Source organism: Glycine soja, chromosome 10, assembly GCF_004193775.1.
Source record: "Glycine soja cultivar W05 chromosome 10, ASM419377v2, whole genome shotgun sequence".
In the NCBI taxonomy this organism is placed as follows: Eukaryota; Viridiplantae; Streptophyta; class Magnoliopsida; order Fabales; family Fabaceae; genus Glycine; species Glycine soja.
In genome coordinates this window covers 6,118,262-6,131,556 of record NC_041011.1, presented here as the reverse complement: position 1 = coordinate 6,131,556, position 13,295 = coordinate 6,118,262, and the positions used below count along the sequence as shown (strand labels likewise).

The 13,295-nt window shown below is 30.7% G+C and overlaps 1 protein-coding gene across 1 annotated transcript; it reads left to right on the top strand.

The window, feature by feature from the left end:
* Positions 1-9,051: 9,051 nt before the first annotated feature.
* On the top strand, positions 9,052-11,111 carry LOC114370409. Its single transcript, XM_028327757.1, has 4 exons — positions 9,052-9,230; positions 9,358-9,537; positions 9,759-9,974; positions 10,439-11,111. The coding sequence occupies exons 1-4, from the start codon at positions 9,228-9,230 to the stop codon at positions 10,664-10,666; spliced, it is 627 nt and encodes a 208-aa protein (XP_028183558.1). The 5' UTR covers positions 9,052-9,227; the 3' UTR covers positions 10,667-11,111.
* Positions 11,112-13,295: the final 2,184 nt, after the last annotated feature.

Sequence of the window (13,295 nt, the reverse complement as noted above, 5' to 3'; positions counted from 1 at the left end):
GAACTTATTTTAGCTCATGAAAAGTTTATCTCATAATTTTTTTCTTATTGTCTTCGCTGAGAGTATTTGCAGAGAAACTTAGTCAAACAGGATCTTAAGTAAATTCTTGTTCAGCTCGAGGCACTTCTAGAGTCTTCAAAACTAAGCTCAAATCTCCATTTCTGCATAAAATGTTGACAAAATATTTAAAATAGTTGTTTAGTATATAAATTGGGAGGGGGGGCTTATTCGATCTTGGATAGTTTTCTTACGCTACTCGTATGTCAAAATTCATATTATTTGAAATAGTAGTAGCTATTAAGATAAAAATAAAATAATCATTTTAAGGTATTGTTTAAGAAAGTAAAATAAAAAAATATTTATTGTATAAATCATGAGAGAGTGAAAAAAGTATCATGGAAAACATAATTTTTCTGAAAATGCTAATTTACACGATGACAGTTCTCGTGCAAACTACACGAACTTGTATTTTATTAAAAAAAAAATTATAGATTTTTTAATTGCTAATTAATAATTACTTAAAAAATGATAGCAATCCATTATAGAGTTCGTGCTATTTAAATTCCTAAACATTTGTTAGTATATTTGCCTATGTTAAATAGCCAAACATTGCCGGGGGCAAAGGAGAAACAGCATTGCTACTCTAGCAGCGTATCGAGCGATTACGAAAGATGCTATTTTAAGGCAACGACAATGAGTTTTGGTCATCGGTTTCTTTGCCGCTAATTAATAAATATGTTAATGATAATTAATATGCCAGGGTGTTCTTGATCTTAGGCTTCAAAAGTGTGATTTGTGGCAGCAAATGATGCGCCTGCAATTGCATGTATCTATCCATATATAATTTAAATCACTATTAATTAAGCTAATCAAATCTTGAATAATAAGGAAATTACATGCAGATCATGATCAGAACCAACAGCATAAGGGTTGCCAACCTGCCATGCCAGCTAGCTTGCTCGCTATATACTTAAAGGTTCCTGATTTCTTTTCATGATTTAGTAAATAATTTGGTATAAAACTAAGTCATTCATGCATAACGAAACAATGATGAATGGTTTAGATAGTTTACTAGGAAAACAACAATTTAGAATCTATTATTGCTAGATTATCATTCATAGGTCATTTTTTATTTTTAAAATGAATTAGTAAATACTTTATTTGTTGATTAGCTTTTCTAATTGGAGTTGTTTAATTAACATAAGTTTTTTTTATAGTGAAATTAACATAAGTTTTTAAAGTTAAGAATTGCCTTCTATATGATCAAAAAAAGAATTGACTTCTATATATGAAATTTTATCATTGGAGGAAGTACTTGTGGTGTAGCCAGATATAACGACTGCCCTTGTACAGGGAATGATTCTTTAACATATCAAATAATTTTCTGACTCAAATGTTATCTACAATCAACAAATTAGTCAAAAGAGAAAATAAAAGAAACAAACCAGAAAGAGGAAGATCAGAATTGAAGAATCAGAAACTGGAAAATTAGAAACATATGAAAACTTGGAAAGAAAAAAAAAATGAAAAACTCAACTTAAAAACCTAATTGCATATGAACCAAACCTAAAAATCGAGAGCACTGGATCTAGATGAGATCCTATCTCCATCTACGTTGTCCATTATAGCTCCCTAAAAAAACTTAGAATCTCTCTCCCTCAAACAAACAAAAAAAAAGTAAGAACTCATAATGATATCATGTTTGACATATACTATTTTTTTTCTTAAGATTTTATTCTTTGTTCTAGAATTGAAAATAATATTAAGAGATTTATAATACTCACTCATATATTATGTTTTTCTCAAGATGAAGGTAATTTAAAACTTTAGTATGGATGCCAATTGTTTTGAATGATAAACTTAAAGGAATAGTAAAATTAACTTAACACTACCAAAATTTGAGTTTTTTACATCGGTGATTCTAAGACGGTTGTAAAGGATCGTCTTAGAAAGTGCAGTGGTGACATTTTCATAATTAACAGGAACACAATGACGACGTTTCCGCAAATCCGTCTTTGAACTGCATTCGATGGCAAACTTGTAAATTTTTTATTATAATACAAAGACGGTCTAGTCCCGAAAAACCGTCTTTGTATGGTTAGTGCTAGTTCTCACCTAATTAAGTCTCCGAAATACTCTCTCGTGCCTTACCTTTAAACCTCGTCGTATTGAAGCTTCCATCGTCGTCGTCTTCTCAAGACCATCGTGCCCCCATCGACGTCAAAGTCTGAACTCCTCCACCACATTACTCTCATCATTAGAAGGTATGAACCCTTCTCTTGCATTTTGATCTCTTCTTTGTTGAATTTTGTTGGGGTCAAAGTGAGTGTGGGTGTTGATGACATTGGGTTTGAGGTGTGACGGAAGGAGCATTGGGGTTTGCGGTTGTGGTCTAGGCCATGGTGGAGGAGTGTTGGGGTTTGTGGTTAAAATGTATCATGCTAGCTTCCAATTCATATATACAGTCTTTATGTTTTGCCATGTTTGTCACCCTAATGAGCAAACCCTTTTAATTGATGTATCTTAGTTTATTTATTCAGTATAATATGCTTTGCAGTATAGGACGAGTTGGTTCTACTTTTTCTCTCTCTACTCAGTGGTTTACTTCTTTTACTACAAACACGAGGCACAAGTTTATGGGCAATTAGGCGAGAACACTCGTGTTTGAAAATTTCTTATCTTTAAGATTAATTTTTGTTTTCTTGCTTCTAATTGCACTTCTTTCAGCATATAATATTATACTGAATATTATAGGATGTTATTATTTAGCTATAAAATTATATAATTTTTTTTCCTTTAGAAATAATTTTCTGTGCACAATTTATGGAGGAAGCATAATTGCAGACTAGTTTGTGAACAAGAAAAAACATGTCTTGTTCAACCAAAATGTAAATATTTTTCATTTAGGAAAAATAAAGTTGAAGAGGACATTGTAGTTTTCTCTGACATAATCCAAAAAAAATAAAAATCTTCACAAACAATTCCATGATATATGTGATTAATGATAGGGCAAAATAAGTAATGCTTAAGAATTGTTGCTTCATACATTGGTCCAAAGAAATCTTATTGGGTATCTTAAGAACAATGTGGTTGAAGAAGCCAACAAGTTGTTTGGCATAATGTTTGAAAGATTTGCAATAAGTATGTACATATTTTATGTAATGATCCACATGATTGAGAGACTATCATCTAAAAGGTGAAATTATTTGTAAGTTAGAATTCATCTGAGAGTGGGCATTCTTGCTTTTCAAATTCTTTATCTTTGTTTTTCCTTAGCTCTTAAAATGTTATTATTCGCATCGGTATTGTCGTGAGAAACATGGGTGTTTGACTGCTAGATTTTATAAGGTACCTATCCCGACCTTCAAATGGGGTCACAGAGGAAGGTGCACTGAGCTACAAAAGGAGGAAAACACTTGCAACTGCATTAATGTGAGGGATAGGTTTAAAAAAGAATAAAAAAGCAATTTGATAATTTATAGCAATGGAAAACATACTGTACCCATAATTGGGGGAAGAAAAATAAAGAGTTTGGATGGAATAGATTGGAATTCATTCCATCATCACCCAATTCATTCTATTGCAATTCAAATGATCATACAAACAATGAAGCTTGTTAAAATTCCATTTTCTTCTGCTTCAATCTATCCCTTTCCATCAATTCAAATGATTAAGGTTTTCTATTTTCTATCCTCTCTTTGATTTTTCAATTGTTACATGTCTCAGTCTCTCCTCGGCTCTTCCCTCACAACTCCAAGCCTTTCTTTGCCTCGTGAAGGTTTTTCTCTACTCTCTGCATCTATTTTTCTTCTTCCTTCTTGAGGTTGCCAATGAATATGAGTAACTATATCACAGTGCTTCCTCTGTTGATCCTAAAAATCTAAATTAAGAAAGTCCTTTTTTTTTGTTCTATTTTGTGTTTTTAGTTTCAAATTTGGAACCTACCTTTTAGTGCCTGAGTATGATAGGCCTGTGGTAGATGGAAACACAGTTAGGGGGCAAGGTGTGCATGTTGAATAAAATCATAAAATAAGCTAGATTATGTAAGCCCATCTAACTTTTCAATTGTTAAATTTATTTTAAACTAATTATTATAGTGAAATGTACATGTTAAATGTTGCTCTAACATGTTTATTAAAAATAGCATACAGTAAGATTTAACTAAAGTACTATAGTACTTATTTTTTACACTTGTGTTTTAAGAAGAAGAAAAATATTCTAGGCTTTATATTTCTCTTTTAATATTTCTCATTTTGATTAATGTGTTCATTTGTTTTCCTCTTTTTATTTTGGCATCAATCCTATAAATGAAAATTTACACCCTACATGTTCTCATTGAAAACTACATTTAATTAGCGAGTTAAAGAAAGTTTATGCTTTTTAACATTTTTAACTGATGCCATTTGCCATTAACTTGCAGGCTTCAAACCACGTTGAACTTTGGTCTCGAGAGAGTATGGAGTATTGGAATGCAACAAAGGATCATCTCAGTAATTACTTGAAACTTCCTATGACTACTCAGAACATGCAAATTTAATTAAAACGTATTGGCCTTTATAGGTGCAAATTTAATTAAAATGTAATCATATGATGTGGATCTATTGCATGATGCATCATTATTGACCTTTATAGGTGCAAATTTAATTAAAACGTATTTACCTGAATCATTATTGTATATAGGGGCAATCAAAACAAATAAGATTTTTTTAAAAAAAAAACCCACACATTCTAAGACGATTATGTCGAGAACCGTCTTAGAATGTAGTACATTCAAAGACAGTCTTAATCTTGGAACTGTATTAGAATGTCATCCTATGAAACCGTCGTCATAGATCCCAAAATTTTTTACGACATTCGCTACAACGACGTTTCGTATGTTCAAAATAACCAGCGTAAAAGACTCAATTTTTGGTAGTGTAAATTAAAGTTCTTAAAAATAAAGATTTTTGTATTTGAGACTTACTCATTTTTAACTCAGAGATGCCTACAAGTTATGAATATGACCCAAAATCACCAATTCACCATTATTCCTAAGGAAAAAGAAACAAAAAAAGAGAAATGCAAAATAAAATAAAACATCTTTCTTGACAATGCTAACTCTACCTTCATGTTGTAAGAGACAAGTCGGAAAAAATAGCTATCATGACAAAATTGACACCTTAAAAAATAAGTGAAAGGATAAAGAGTTGAAGACATTAGTACATAATGATCCAATAAGTAATAAGTTTAAATTAACTTGATCATTAACTAATAAAAAAAACTTGATCATTAAGTACCCTATTCATTATAGATTAACATCCTTCTAGCAAAGAATTACTTCTTGGATCTCAAATATAAGTTTAAAAAATAATTAATTTATGCTAATTAAGAAAGTTAACTAATCATATTTAATTGTATTAATCTTCATTAAAAATTATTTTTTTCAACTTACTCTTTATTAGAACTTGATAACAAGAATAAAAAAGAATCATTAAAATTCAATCAAATGAAGAGTTCTTTAGAGATAATAATAACATTAAATTAAGTAAAATTAGTTAAAAAAATTATATTTTAAATCAAGAAAAAAATATTATTTTCTTATATTTGATATCGAACAGAAAGTAATTACAAAATTGAAAGGAGAAAAACACACTTTCAAACATATTAACCATTGATTTCAAATCCATAGTAAATGTACTTCATATATGTATTTTTGTTGTTTTTTACTCACTAAGTCACTACTTTCTCGTTGAAGGTTAATTTACACTAACAAATTACATACATATATAACTAAGGACATTATGTTCGATTCTATTAAAAGTCAAGAGCTGAAATTGGTGCATTGAAAGTGCCATTCAATGGTTAATTTTACTAAGTATTAGACAAAAAAATATTATAAAGATCACATGTATATATAAACACATAACGCATAAAGTGAAAATTTCAATAAAGTTAGTCATTAAGACTCGAGGCTTGAGTAATTTTCAGAAGGAAAAAAAGTAAATCTTTGGCTTTATGATTTTGGTGCTCCAAATATTGATCAACCTCTAAAAAAATTCATTGCATTTGTTCTCTAATTTTTTTAAAAATCTGTCTTTTAAGTCCCTTCACAAGTAAATACTTGTAACACATTATAGCATATTTTCTCTCTTTTAAATCTCTCTAATAAAAATACTTGTAACACATTATAACATATTTATAATAAAACCTTTGGAGTAAATATGCGATAATGTGTCCGAAAGTTTGTTTTCGAAGGATAATTTTTGTGAGAAAATATACTATAATTTATCGAGAAATAAATTATGACGTTCTCTCTTTCTATTGCCCTTTAGTGAATCATTTATGTTCCTTTTTTCCTCCACTTCTCCATTAACGCAAAATGTGCGATACTTCTTTTTTTTTTTTTTTTTATCCACCAAAAGATTTACGCTTCATTAACAAATGGTACCAGTGGTACCTTTAAAACATACATAAAATTCCATATTACATATAAATCCAGTACCCCCTTAATAAATCTCTGCACATGCTATAATCAATTCTAAGCCAAGCTTTTAACCTCATATTACTGTTTTTTGAGGTAAGCGATATCCTAATATAGCAAGATTAGCTTATTACTCAAGAGCCTTAATACAAAAACATGGGGCTTACATACCAATCGTAAAAAGAGTGATTAAAATTCTTAACCTTTGCAGACAACCAAGACCACGCTTTGAATCGAATCTGCTCCACCCTACTATAGAAGTCCAGCTTTTCACCATAAAAAATTATCCTATTTCTATGGCACCAAAGTGACCAAGTTGTAGAACACCACACTGCCCTCCATAGAATAGTTTTCCTTTTCCCTAGCCAAAAACAATTATGCATAAAATAGTGTTGGAACAGTTTACAATGTTGAACTTGTTGTACTCCAATCCAGTTATAACAGATTTGCCACACTATGAATGCAAAATGTGCGATACTTAACTGCATTCAAGGTAACCTTTTGTTTTGCTCTCTAAAGGGGTAAGGAAGGGTAAACATGAAAGTAAGAATAGCAAGTAAAGCATGTCTTGTCAGCAAGGCCATTGAATTGGATTGTTACTACTTAATATGATATAGAAGCTGCTTTTCTTTGTTAACTCTTTATTTGGATTCCAAGCTTAATTGGCTTCATATCTTTACCGCATAATTAGCATTCCTTTCACATAATCAACGATACTTCTCTTCTATATTGATATACTTTTCAAGGGGAAAATGCATGCTATTAATTGTTCTTGGTCTTTATATTTGTCTATGAGCTAGTCCCTAATTTAAGTCTTTTTCTCCCTCAATTGACTCGATCGAAACTTTTTGGTGTGCATCTTTTGCTTTATTCTTTTAGTCGCATATTATTATATTCTACTTTTTGTTTTGCCCCGTTAATTCTCCTTTCTTTCTTATTTACCATTCATGCAAGTAAGGCTGAATCTACCATTTGAAGAGGGAATACGTGGGTTGGCCCTAATGATTTTTTTTTTTTTAATCCGTCCTCGTGATTCAGTTTCTCACACATTCAACTTTTAAATGAATTACTAGTAATGTCAGCTTAAGATCTTAGAGGTTGAGGTTATCTCTAGGACAATTGCCTTCAAATTGGTATTGCTTGAAGAAAGCAATGCCGACTTAAAGAGTTCGGATATCGACAAACTTAAATCTAAATTTTAATTAAATAAAAAGTTAATTTTTATCAACTTAATTTATTTTACTTAATCTGAATTAAACTATATACCAGGAGGAGAGTTCTGTTCTATATGCACCCCAACTAGCATGAAATTATGGGATGACGATAGTGTATTATGTTTACGACGTCAAAATAAAGACCATGCAAATAGGCCATGCCGAATGCCAAAGCCCAAAGGACCTTTTCTTTCAAAGGCCACTAGTAAAGTTGTAATAATACACCAATTTGTCCTCTTCTCCCCTTTCCATAAATCTATGAATCTTATATATCACACTTTTAAAATAATTATTTAATAATTTTTACATCACAACCTCGAAAGAATAGTTTACTAGCAGACAAATACACAAAACGTGGATAGTTAAATAATATCATACTTAAATTTTAACTATGCCAATTATTTATACAAAGTTATAAAAAAACATTTTTGTAACATTTCTTTAATCCCCACACGAACCTAAAAAATATCTGCTTTTGAGGTGATTAGGAAAGTAAATTTGTTCCAAACTGGCACTATAAAAAGGCCAATTAAATAATAACTAGTATCTCAAGACACTGTTAAACAAATTAAAGTAGAAATATTTTTTATTAAAATATAATTTTAGTTCCTTAATTTTTTATAATTTATAATTTAAATTTTTTAGTTTTAAAATTAAGATATCTATTCCTTTACTTTTTTGAAGTTAGTATTTTAGTCTTTCATTCAAATATTAAAGGTTGACTGTCAATTTTAAAATTTGAATGAGGACTAAAATTATTAATTTCAAAAAAATTAATAGATTAAATGTTTCAATTTTAAAATTAAAAGATTAAAATTATAGAATATAAAAAATAGAAAAAATAAAGTTATATTTTAGTCAATGTTTTATTAAAATACATAAAACTATGATATCTATAATATTTTATGTGCTTCTTTATAATTTTTACCGTGAATATATTTGTTAATTAGTACTCTTAAGACACTCCTTACCTTAATAAGATCCTATTAAAAAATTAGAGGATGTTATAAAATTTAATGTGGTAATTTTGAAGAACTATATGCTAGTAGGTGGTGATGCCATGGCATGGGAAAGTGGGCCCCACCAATCTACGATGGACCGTGGTTAGAACGCCACGTGGACAATGGTTTCCCCGATCGTGGATGAATTTGAGAGATACAGCTATTGAGGAGAAAGAAGGTGATGCTGATGCGTAGCCGACCCAACCTTGTGCCACTTCCAACGTAGAGACGCAAACAAGATCCAAAGTAGCGTAAGCACAAGACACTTCACCTCATTCCCATCCAACGGCTCATATCACTCCTCAGCCACCTCTTTCAATCTCCACCCTCTATTCCCACCCCTAGTTCTTTATTCACCCCCTTTGTCCCTATAGTCTTAGCTTCTTCTGTCTTGTTGAATTCTTAGTTCAACCCCGTTTACTCTCTCTCTCTCTCTCTCCTTCTCTCTCTATCTCTCTCTTATTCCACCATCCTCGTTTTCAGAAGTGAATCCCAATGCCTTCCTCACTCACCCATTGAGGCACATTCCATTAACTATCCATCAATTCAACCATGGTATGCGCATACAAACATATAATTTATATAATATATACTATGTAGTATTATAGCCTATGGTTTCTATATGATTTAGAATTAAATGCCCATTTTGTTTGTTTATTATCAAATTTTTTGGTTTGAGCAGGGCACAATGTTGGTGCCACCATGGCTTGAGCCACTCCTAAACACATCCTTCTTCAATGTGTGTCGGATTCACGGAGATGCCGCGAGGAGCGAATGTAACATGTTTTGTCTCGACTGCAATGAGAATGCGTTTTGCTTCTATTGCCGTTCCTCAAAACACAAGGATCACCAAGTCATTCAGGTTAATTTTTAATTAACTAATTGGACCATATACACAATTTACTTTTTAAATTATTCACATTTAATTTCTCATTGCCATTTCATGACATTGTCAAAGTCAAATCTCTTTTGGGAAAATGGGGGGGTTGAATCATGAATGATGATAATAACAATGATTGAAATTTATGGTGTTATTGCACAATCTATATAAAGTTGATTGATTGTGTTAATGCTGTTGATTAGATACGGAGATCTTCGTATCACGATGTAGTGAGGGTGGCGGAAATTCAGAAAGTGTTGGACATTAGTGGAGTTCAAACATATGTGATCAACAGTGCCAGAGTTTTGTTTCTGAATGAGAGGCCTCAACCAAAGTCTGGAAAAGGAGTAGCTCACATTTGTGAGATTTGTGGAAGAAGCCTCTTGGACCCATTTCGCTTCTGTTCTTTGGGGTGTAAGGTGAGACATTTATCTTAATTAATTGATTTTTATAATTTTAATTTCCCTCTCACAACACATCATTGTTCATTCATCCATATATATCATTATCAAAATGAGCATAATTCACTATCCCCATTCACCCTCGTCATATGGGTATAACACCCACCACCCGTACACCGTCACCTACATTTGAAAGCCCATCAACATCATAATTATATTCCCACCGCCATTAATCATCATTGTGATATGCATATTTATCCATTGACATTTTAATTTGATACATTTATAATAATAATAATAATTAATCTTACTGTTTTATTTATATAATGATAATTATTGAATAATAGACGGGAATCAGCCTGGCGTATAATGTGTTTAATTTAATTAAATAATGAATGTATGTAATGTATGATTGGACTAATTTAATTTGATAGTTATCTTGGTATTAATTATATTTTTGTTGTTGGCAATGACTGAATTAGCTTGTAGGAATAAAGAGAAATGGGGATGCAAGTTTTACTTTGGATGCTAAAAATGAGGCATCAACAATGGAGGGTATGTCAAGGAGATCGGTTTCTTCAAGACATCATCAAGAAGAAGAATTGCGTGAAGGCTCACAACAAGACATGTACCCGGCCACACCTTCTCCACCTGCTTCAAACGCAAGGAGAAGAAAAGGGATTCCTCATAGGGCACCTTTTGGCTCCTAATCATTTTTTTTTCTTTTTTACCCTCAAAAATTGGTGGTACATATACTCAATATTCAACCCCCGTTTACCATTTCTTCTTCTTCTTTTGAATCAATTAACCCCTCTTTGGGGGGGAATCTGGTCGGTTGTATAATCTATTTTTTTTTCAGTAAAGAGAAAAAGAAAAATGGTAGGCTTTGGTGGAGGGTGTCATTTGTCCAATGTCCATGAAGTGGTAAAAGCAAAAAAGAGGAAAAGGGTATATAGGAAAGTTCCTTCTTTTGGGGTTTGGGTCCCAAAACAACAAATTATCCCTTGTGAAGAATCAATAATGCATGTTTGTTTAATATTTAATACTTTCGAGTGTACATGTCATTAAGAAATTAAAAAGCAAGACTTTGTGGAGTCCGTTTCAATGTTTCATAGTTTTCTATGCCCCACCATCCACATGGGCCGTTTACATGAAGTTAATCACACCGTTTATATGCCTCATATCATATACTACTATTTAATTATTTTTTCTCACCATTAATGAAAAGTTGTCTTCGGGGAGATTATGAATAAACACAAATTAAATATTTTCTTTTGAACATAATTTATTACATATTGAAGAATCAATCATAACTTAAATCTTAAATCAATTAATTAAAAAATACTTTAAATCACTTAATTAAAAAATACAAATTATTATAGTCATAATACTATTTAATTTACAACAATATTTGTATATGTATTCATTAATATTTGTATGTATTGTTCTTGGGACAAATCGAATTACAACTTATCCTTACCAATTTTTGAGAGCTCAATGATGTTACATTCCCTCTTTTCTACTCCCTTCTATTCTTATTCTTGTAATTTCTGTAGTTTCTGTCTTTCTCTTTATCCCATATCGATATTTTTTTCATTTTCTTGATGGATTTATCGTCATGGAAATTATGAAAATGGAAAGGGTAACAAATGTGAACCATTCGTTGTTTTTATAATTAGGTAGTGTCCTTTTCTCTCTACTACATAATTAATTCCATGAGCTAAGCCAATTAGGTAGAGCAGATATTGAATTGATCGCTACTCAAAGTTATCGATTCTGAAAACGCGTGTCTTCCAAATTTAACATAGACTAGGTACGTTAATTAAGATATTTTAAGTTTTTAATAACATAATGTTCTTCAATCAGTACGGATTTTGTTGTTACAGTATTACTACTACATGATTTAACTTTGGCCATATATTTAACTTTAACTACATTTTTCTCCTAAGAAAAAATAAACTTTAACTACACTTTTTTCTTTGCATAAAGACAGTTAGAGACTGGTTTATTTTGATATGTAGAAATTAACCTTAACATATTATTATATTTTTATTTTAACTTTAACCTTGTCTATTTAGCATTAAATTCATGGAATTAGTATTTTTTTTTGGATTTAATCCACCCATTAAACTCGAGTTGGGAAATATAATTAAGAATGACATTTTTACTGAGTTTTAATGTTATTGTTTTTAAGATTCAAATTTAAAAATGTACAGTATATTTTATTAAATTATAAATTGTTTGAAATTCCTCATTGTAAACGATGTAATTTCCTATTTAAAGTACACCTATAACTTTAGGATATTAAATGTGACGTCACCATTTCTTAGTCTTTTCAGTTCCCCAAGCCCGTCGTTCTTTTACTCAACCTGTACACTAAACCATCATAACAATTAAGTTCAAATTAACTTGTTTCATCTCCTTTTCCGGAACATCCACCTGCAATATATGTATTGAAAATGATCATGGAATTAACGTGTAACAAAAAATTGACAAGAAAAGAATGATCATTGGACACTATAATTTTTTTAAAAAAAAAATAGTGTAAGATGTCCAAACTCTCGAGAGACATTTAGGTGTTTTATTTTGTCACAATGTCTCAGAAAGAGTAGCATAAAATGGGGAATTTCCTACGCATGTTATGCCGACTACAGTATTCATTTTCTTGACATAGTAGATATCCCAAGACTAGTCCTTATTATTACATTTAGCTGTCATTGAACCCATTTCATGGGAATATTGATTTTCCTTTTCATGTACGGTTTATTCTAATTAATATATGTACTTGTGTATTTGGAGCTAGTAGTACTTTAGTAAGGCGTTTTCAAAGTAACTTCGGAGTAGGAATGCAATGAATTTATAACCAATCAAATAAATGAAAGGCTCCGTAACATTGTTATTCATTTATTAGATATCACCAAATCTATAAAAAAGAAATGTTTATAAAAAAAATTTGTCTCTTTAAAATGAGTGGGTTTTGATTATTTTTTTCCATCGTGTAACATCCATCAATTTCGATGATAATTAAATTTTGTTGAAAAATCTAACTAGTCGATCTCTCATCCCAATCATATTTTTTACCATCCACAAAATTTAAACTTAAGACTTTTTTTATGAGACTAAGTCCAATTTTACTCAAATCAATATGTTGGTATGATATTTGATTTTTTCAAAAAAAATCTTGATTTTTCTTCTTTTTATATTTTGAAATTGTTGATTTTGAGTTGAATTTTACGTCCAATCATTACACACCAAGATCACATGCATCAAGCCTAAACTCTTACTCGTGAAATATGTCAATTAACCCCTAATAAGTCAATCAATCCATAATATGTCAAT

Excerpts from the sequence above, each read along its gene's own strand:
- LOC114370409 (XM_028327757.1), top strand. Across the intron at positions 9,538-9,758 it reads AGGATCACCAAGTCATTCAG|ATACGGAGATCTTCGTATCA; the intron begins GTTAATTTTTAA and ends GCTGTTGATTAG. Across the intron at positions 9,975-10,438 it reads TCTGTTCTTTGGGGTGTAAG|CTTGTAGGAATAAAGAGAAA; the intron begins GTGAGACATTTA and ends TGACTGAATTAG.